The 8,583-nt window shown below is 48.2% G+C and overlaps 1 protein-coding gene across 2 annotated transcripts in view; it reads right to left on the bottom strand.

Moving 5' to 3' along the window:
- Positions 1-3,847: 3,847 nt before the first annotated feature.
- The window catches only part of NECAP2 (NECAP endocytosis associated 2), a 14,339-nt gene continuing 9,603 nt past the window's right edge, over positions 3,848-8,583 (bottom strand). The window contains exons 6-8 of one of the 2 annotated variants that reach the window (XM_008582899.1): positions 8,087-8,264; positions 4,977-5,061; positions 3,949-4,088 (exon numbers count right to left, since the gene is read on the bottom strand). In XM_008582899.1, coding sequence (XP_008581121.1) covers positions 4,040-4,088; positions 4,977-5,061; positions 8,087-8,264 — 312 coding nt within the window. In that variant the 3' untranslated portion in view covers positions 3,949-4,039. Of the gene's footprint in view, positions 4,089-4,976; positions 5,062-8,086; positions 8,265-8,583 lie in introns of both variants that reach the window. The other variant, XM_008582900.1, reaches the window with a different exon arrangement.

The raw sequence follows: 8,583 nt of genomic DNA, 5'->3' as shown, positions 1-8,583 counted from the left end.
CCAGCCTCACCAGACACTGAATCTGCCGGCACCCTGATCTTGGACCTCCCAGCCTCTAGAACTGTGGGAAATGAATTTGTTTTTTTTTTTTTTTTTCGTCGTTTTTGAGATCGGCCGCACCACGCTCAGCCAGTGAGCGCACTGGACATCCCTATATAGGATCCAAACCCGCGGCAGGGAGCGCTGCTGCGCTCCTAGCGCCGCACTCTCCCGAGTGCGCCACGGGCTCGGCCCTGAATTTCTGTTTATAAGCCACTGAATCTATGCTATTCTGTTAGAGCAGCTCGAGTGGACTAAGACAAGTGCCTACCTCATAGGGCTGTCGTGATGATAAAACGAGTTCTATACGTTAAGTGCACAGAACAGTGCCTAGCAGAGAGCAAGCTTTACATGAGCAATAGCTCCTATCATTGGAAAGGGCCCAAAGGAGCATGTTCAGTGACCTCCAAGGCCATGTAGCCATTAAATCTGTCCAGTTTTTCTTCTCCACAGATTCCCACCTCAAATACCCTTTGCTCACCTCTGGTATTAGTTACTATTGCTGTGTAACAATATTACCACAAACTTAGCAGCTTACAACAACACATTTACCATCTCAGTTTCTGTGGGTCAGGAGTCCAGGTACAGCTTAGCCGGGTCCTCTGCAAGGCTGTGATCAAGGTGCTGGACAGCCCTGGGGCTCATCTGAAGGCTTAACTGGGAAGGATAAGCTTCCAAACTCACGTGCTTGTTGGCAGCATTTGGTTTCTTGCAGACTGCTGGACTAAGAGCTTCCGTTTCTCATTGGCTGTCAGGCGGAGGCCACCCTCAGTTCTTTGCCACCCACCCTCTCCCTAGGGCAGCTCACACAACATGACAGCTTGCTTCTTCAAAGCCAGGAACAGAGAATTTAGCAAGACATGTTGCAATTTTATGTAACAAAAACATGGAAGTGACATCCTGTCTCCTTTGTGGTATTCTGTTGAAGTCACAGGTCAGGCCCACACTCAAGGTGGAGGGGACTACACAAGGCTGTGACCACCAGGAGGTGGAGACTGTGGTGGCCTCCTTAGGGAGTCTATCTGCCACACCTCCCAGTGTACAGAAAGCAGCTGAGGCCCCACATACCCCCAAACCCAACACTCATCTCCTACTATCCATTTTAGCCAACCCCCACCCACACCCCCACCAACTTGTAAGATCCAGTCAGGGGTATAATTGAAGCAATGCCTGGTTTGGCACTGGGAGGTTTTCCTGGGGACTCTGATCCTACAATGATACATTTTTTTCAGTTGGGATTCCAGTTGGAGATGGAGCGCACCAAACTGTCCCTTGCTCCCACACACCTCAAGGTGCTTTTCAGGTTAGATCCTTGATGGTTGTTTCCACATCAGTGGCCTCCTTCTCAACCATGATAAATGGTTATGGGCGTATTACTCGACTCTTGAGAAAGGTAATTAAGGTTGAACCGAACGATGGGCACCTGCTAGTGCTTTATATGCCTCATCTGAGTGACGCTTGGGTTAAGGAGGGAGTCTGTGGTCACAAACCTAACCAAGGAATAGCCTAGATCCAAAGCCCAGGTCTGTCTACAGAATCCAAGTGCTGACATTCGATGGCATATATTCCAGTTAAGGGTTTCTCCTAAGTCTAAGGTTTCTTATTTCCAGCCTCTAAGCACTTAGAAGTAATTACTTCCAGATAGGAAGTAATGTGATGTAAAATAGACACAAAAAAGCTACTTATTCCTGAAGATCCTTTGATGCATTCTCCTTACCCTTATTCAATGTGCAAGAGGATGCTCAAATTTCATTCCCTTTCTCCTCTTATACTGTTTATTAGCTAGAGTGTTTATTTCCATAACCAACAATAAAAACTGCATCTTTCTTACAGAATTCTCAAGCTAAGACATGCCGTGGCCTTTTCTTTTTCTTTTTTTTTTTTTTTGGCATCTGGCCAGTACAGGGATCTGAACCCTGGACCTTGGTGTTATAACACCATGCTCTAACCAACCGAGCTAACCGGCCAGCCTGCTGTGGCCTCTTCTACTTTATTTCTGACTCTGTCCATCTGCACACCCTTACTACTCAGGGAGATGCTTCCACCGGTCGGTCTCAGTGAGAGGCAGAAGGCAAGGGCCAGGCTATGCAGCACTGCCTCTTCCACCTGAGGTTGCATGAAAGAACTAAGCCCCAGAAAAAGTGATTCAAGCAACCATTTTCACATTGTCCCAAGGATGATAAAAAAAGACTATACTCTTCTAGAAACATACAGAGTACTTCAAAAAGTTCACAGAAGGGCTGGCCGGTTAGCAAGGTTTGATCCCTGTACTGGCCAGCCATCAAAAAAAAAGTTCATGGAAAGATTCGTATCTTTTTTTTTTTTCCTTTTTGTCTTTTTCTGTGACTGGCAACGGATTGCAACCCTCAGTGTCGCGCCCGTACCGGGACCGGCAACGGAATCGCAACCCTCGGTGTTGCGCCTGCACCTCGCTCAGCCAGTGAGTGGGAACCAGTCTGTATGTGGGATCCGAACCCTCGGCGGGAGCGTCGCCGCACTCCCAAGCAGCGCACTGTAGCAGTGCGCCACCGGGCTGGCCCCGTATCAACTTTTAATTCTATTTTTCCATAAGCTTTTTGAAGTACCCTTTGTAGGAGAGGAGTTCCCAATTGCCTGAGGGAAACAGGGTCAAATTTCACTTTGGTCAGTCTGTCACCCTGGCCCCGGACTTTAAATCTGGACACATGATCAGTAGCGAGAGAGGTGGCTGTGAGTCTAGCTGTGGTATCCTGGAGTTTAGCAGCCATGCTGACAAAAACACGTTCATCTTTGACATATGTTGATAGAAGTAAAAATATTTATTTTTTTAATATTAAAAATCTGGTCCCACGAAAAGACCAACACTTTCCTCAGTTCATGGTCTTGACCCTTCAAAGAAGAACTCATTCAACTGAGAAGTAAGGTAAGTCAATACAAGGAATTTCAGAGGTAGCTCAGATAAAATGATTTCTTATGAACCTGTAACACCCAGGCAACCTGGACTTCATGTTCACTGAGCTTCTTCTGTCATTCACAGTCCCTAAAGGAGAAAAGACAGTAAGAGGCTGTTTGCAGATAAGGCACTTCAGAAACCATCCAAGAGAAAATCCAAGCCCACCAGGAGCTGTGCTATGAACCTGTGGGCGCAGAGAGCCACCAGTGGACAGGAAGCTGACCTCCCACCTCCATGACAAGTTTCCACCTTCCTGCCCTAACACCGGTCCATCCGGCTTCCAGTGCTGGCCTCAGCCTTGCGTTGCCTACCTGGCCTGGAGACACAGAAACCAGGCAACTGGATAGAGATGACCACTGCTGCCTGAAGCTCAGGGCAGCTGGCTGACAATGAGGAATGCCTTCAGAAGGCCCTGCTGCGGCACACTGCAGGAGCTGTCCCTTTTGCAAAGGCAATGAATTAGTGCAGATTAGCACACTAGCAAAGCAAAATATTAACATTTTTAAAAAGTTGCTTAATCCTTCCAATTTCCCTCCTGATTGTCTGTTCAAGTTGCAGCCTATAAACCTGCTAGAAATCAGGAAGGAATCCCTCCTCTGGAAGGCACCTTGACTGAAGTGATACAGCCAGTGAGAGTGCAGAAAGCTCCCCCGGCCAAACAGTGATCACTTGACACCTATAACCCCTGAGAAGGGCTAATCTGAACCCAGACAGCAAACTCAACCCATTCTTTTGCTTTGGGGGCTTGTGTTTAATATGGGTCACTGTGACGGGAGAAGTCAAGTCTCAGAGTCTCTTTCATGCCAAGAGGACAGACAGGGATAAGGATCCTGGAGCTCTTCTTCTCTTGTGTTCTGGCTACATAGTCAAATCTCAAGAAAACAGTGCAACACGGTGCCAGTTCACTGCCTAATATGCCCAGTCTATCAAAAGAGTCAGGCAAGGAGGGGAGGAAGGAGTCATGCTCCCAACAGAGGCCAGCCAGGGAGTGCTTCGTCCTCCTTCTTTTGGCCCAGGTGAGACGGCTCTTTCCCAGAAGTTGTATGAGGAAAAAGAGTTGTGCTCTGATCAGAATTGGACCCAGCCGGTGCCTGGCTGAGTCTGGCTGGAAGTTGACCTGTAAAGAGAAGATAGGGAGGGGTGGGGGAATTCAGATGTTTGAAAATACAAAGCAGATAAAAGCTGGCCTCTCTCTGGGTAGAGAGAGCTCTAAGAAGTCAGGCCCTAAGTGTTCTAGGGCAACGGTCAGCAAACTATGGCCCAGGAACCAAATCTGGCCCTCTGTGTGTCTTTTTGTTTTTAATAGCTAATGTAAACTTCACTTATAAAAGACTCAAATTATTTGTATCACGCCTCTCTGTATGGTTTTGTAAATAAAGTTTTATAGGTACATGGCCATGCCCACTTGTTTTTATATTACCTATGGCTGCTTTTGTGCTACGACAGAACTGAGTAGCTGAAACAGAGACCATATGGCCCAAATAGCCTAAACGATTTGCTATCTTGTTCTTTACAAAATGTGTGCTGACCCATCCTAGAACATGTCCATATAAATAATGATGCAGTGGGAATTTAGCATCTTTTCACCCAGACCCTAAGTGAAGACTTTATAGAGTCAGAGAAGGCCAGACACCTTGTCTCAGAGGTCCCATGAGGACAGGCCAAGGCTAGAACCTCTCGGCCCAGTGTTCTGGAGTAGCTGGGGACAGGGGAGAGAAGGAAGTATTGGGGACAAGCCAAAGCACATGGTGAGGTGGTTTAAAGGACCACACAGATTTGCAAAAGGTAGCCCCAGACTACCTAGCAGTGGAGAACAGCAAAAAGACTTCACAGAGAAAAATGTGCCACCCAAAGCAGACATTCTGGGGCTCTGTCCTCTGGCTGGCCTGAAAACATCCAAATCAGAGCTGTTGTTCCCAGCGCTAGAAGGAAGGAATATGGAATGTTCCCAGGTTTTTAGAACAATAGGCTTGGCCCCAGTCCGACCATAGAATGTGGCACTCACCCTGTGGATGTGGTAAAGTCGCCCCAGACATCGGCAGTGGCAGCAGTGGCAGGCTTGGGCTGTGGCCAGGATACATTGGCTCCTCCTATTCATATCCCCAAGTCCAACAGGCAGGGAGAGAAGAAAAGGAGACAGGGGAGTCAGAGACTTCTCTCTTTGGTTGTCTCAGTGACCAAAACATGAGACTTAGTGAGCAACCTCATGATTCCGGGTGGCTGAGACACACAGACATGCTTTTGGACAACAGAACACCAGTGAGTTGCCACATTCCCACCATCTTCTCATGAGTCCTTGAGGGCTCCTGGAGCAAAAACAGCCACATACAAGGAGGAGGAAGAGGCACCAGTGAGGGTAAGTCACATGTCATCTACCACTCATACCCAAAGGTGACTTTGTTTTCAACTGTTTATGGTGAAAGCTGTCTAAAATTTACTACATCCTGCTCCAGGTTCTTGAATGCCCATCAAAATTGCAAGATCATCTTCATATAAAGCCTGAAGTCCAATGACTAGATCAACCAGCTGAGAACATCATGTGCCAGACATGTGCCAAGCCCTGGGGTTAAGGGACAGAGAGAGCCTTCCAGAAGAGGTAATACAAAAGCTGACCCTTGTGCATATCTCTTCACCAAGGCGGACGGCATGATGGGGCCACAGTGCCTGCTTTTCTGGCACCTCGCCCAGTGCTGCCAACTGTCCCTTTGTAAGGCCCTGTGCCTGCCGCCCTTGCCTTCCCACTTATTTGCTATTTCTAATCTGCTCTGGGCCAGGACACTAGATAAAGCTAGGGTACTCAATGGTTTAGAGTTTTACAGTTGATCAAGTGCTTAATGCACATTATCTCATGTGAACTTCACCACAGCCCCTAGGGGAAGACGGGTCAGAACTAGCCCTGTGAATTTGTGCAGGTCACTTAAGTTTCAGTTTTCTTGTCTCTAAAATGTGGACAATAACAATGACTACTGCATAGGACTGGTGTAAAGATTAAATGAGTTAATATATATGAAATGCTTAGAACAGGCCCGGCATATAGTAGTGATAACAATGACGATATTAATAAATATTAATAAATGAGAGCTAACATTCAGTGAGTGCTCTACTAACATTTTAGACAGTATCCTAAGTGTTAACACCTAAGTGTTATAAATGGATTAGCTCATTTGATCCTCACAAGAAATTGACATTGTAGGTATTGTTACCACCTCCAACATACAGCTGAGAAAACTGAAGATTACATAGCTGGGGCTGGCCCGGTGGCGCACTCGGTAGTGCGGCGCTTGGGAGTGTGGCGGTGCTCCCGCTGAGGGTTTGGATCCCATATAGAGACCGGTCCGCTCACTGGTTGAGCGCGGTGCGGGCGCAACCCCGAGGGTTGCGATCCCGTTACCGGTCACGAAAAAAGACAAAAAGGTAAAAAAAAAAAAAAAGAGATTACATAGCTGGGGCTGGCCCGGTGGCGCACTCGGTAGTGCGGCGCTTGGGAGTGTGGCGGTGCTCCCGCTGAGGGTTTGGAGCCCATATAGAGACCGGTCCGCTCACTGGTTGAGCGCGGTGCGGGCGCAACCCCGAGGGTTGCGATCCCGTTACCGGTCACGAAAAAAGACAAAAAGGTAAAAAAAAAAAAAAAAAAAGAGATTACATAGCTGGTAAGCTAGAATTTGAACCTGGCCAGTCTGGTTCTGGAGCATACAAGCATAGTAAGTGCTTAATAAATGTTAGCTATTCGTGACTTATCACCTGACACATTTTGTTTGTAGACATGCTGATTACCTGTCTAGTACGTTAAAACATAAGCCCTTGAGAACAGGGACTTTATGCCATACTTGCAGTATCCCCAGTGCCTAAAACCTGACGTAGCACATGGCAGGCTCTCCATATCACCTGCTAAAAATGTGTCAGCAACCAAGGGAATGCCTAAGGCACTGGCTCTCAGATCCTAGTGAGCATGCAAATAAGAATGTAAACAAGGGCTGGCTGGTTAGCTCAGCTGCCAAAAAAAAAAGAACGTAATTAAGAATGCAGATTCCTGCTCCATCCCTGGATATGCCAAGGCAAGTGGTCTTAGGGCCCCACTCTGAGAAATAATGCTAAAAAGATCATTCCTGGTGCCAGGGCAGGGACTCCCTGACTGTTACTCCTCCCACTCTCCTGGTTGGGGGTATTCTCCACAGGGCTGAGGTCTGAAGTTCAACCTCCCGATAGGAAAGCCAATGTCAGGGACTCTCAAGGATCAGGAAAGCAGACCCTTAAGAGCCATGTGGGGAAAGCATGCTGGTGACAATCCCCCAGCTTGGGGAAGGCCAAGAGCATCAAGCTGGGCTAGCAGGCAGGGTGGGGAGGCAGAGGGAAAGAGCTGGCATCCCAGCACTCAGAGGCTGGCAACTAGGCACTAACTTCTGGAATCCTGCGGTCCAAAGGGCTCATCAGCACAGCCTGCTGGGGAAGCTATCTCCCAGCTTTCCAGCACCCAACAGCATCACTGAAGAGCTAACTCCAAACTAAATTTCTAATTTTATTTCCCACGGCTCACCTTGGCATACCTCATGCTGCATCCATCTCCCTAAATACACCACACGTCTGAAAGTCTGAGCCTTATGCTCTTCTTCTGCACGGAATGCCAACCACCCCTACACCAATCTCCTTCCTTCAAGGTCCAGCCCGATGCGACCTCTTCCATGAAGCTTCCCCAGATCTTGCTGGCTAGTAGTAAGTCTGGGCCCCATACATTGGTCTTTGTGACTGTGACTCCTCTCTCCCACTAGATATGAGCAGAGACCTCGTGTCTCCATCACCCACTCACTCAATACCCACTGAGCAGTCACTGAGAAACAGGAACCTACACGCTGATGATTTCGAAAATGAGCCACAGACCTTGCCTATCAGGGGAGGGCACATACCATAAAGGGGTAAGTAGAAGGTGTTAGGAGAACAGAGGAACACCTTACCCAGCGTGTGCAGGATCAGCTTTGTGGTGCCCACCTTCCAGTTTGACCCATACACACATACTAAATGACAAATCAGTGCATGAAGGAGGGAAAGCCATGGGGCCCAGCTGCCAGACGGAAAAGGAGCCCACAGGTACAGATTCAACAGTCACCCTTGAGCACTGACCTGAACCAGGAGCAACTGCTGGCTGGCTGAGGGACCCTCCCACAGACAACGGCTCCCCAGGCGGAGGGATCAGGGTGGAGGTTTTGCCCCCTGGGGGAGGAGGAAGTAGGCTCAGCCCTCCTGTGCTGGCAGGCCTGGCTCGGGGAGTCCCGGCTGCTCCTTCCTTCTTCTTCATGTTCTAAAGAGAGGAGAGGAATGCAAATCAGTCAATTCTGCTGGAGTCCAACTGCCAGCAGAAAGTCCCATGAGGAGGGCCAAGGTGACCCCCAGACCCCAAAATCTGCATAACCAAAAGATGATCCTATCTAACACCTTCATTGTTATGAGCTATATTCACTGTATCACTATTCTGAATATATCACAAATATGGTTAATTTTAATTAAAACCCAGCATCCAACTTCTTTAATTATCAGGGAAATGCAAATCAAAACTACAATGATATGGGCCGGCCCGGTGGCGCACTGGATAGTGCGCCGCCTGGGAAGCGCGGCGGCGC

Source organism: Galeopterus variegatus, unplaced genomic scaffold (assembly GCF_000696425.1).
Source record: "Galeopterus variegatus unplaced genomic scaffold, G_variegatus-3.0.2 Scaffold2757, whole genome shotgun sequence".
In the NCBI taxonomy this organism is placed as follows: domain Eukaryota; kingdom Metazoa; phylum Chordata; class Mammalia; order Dermoptera; family Cynocephalidae; genus Galeopterus; species Galeopterus variegatus.
The sequence above is the reverse complement of the archived record's forward strand: the minus strand, read 5'-3'. Positions and strand labels throughout refer to the sequence as shown.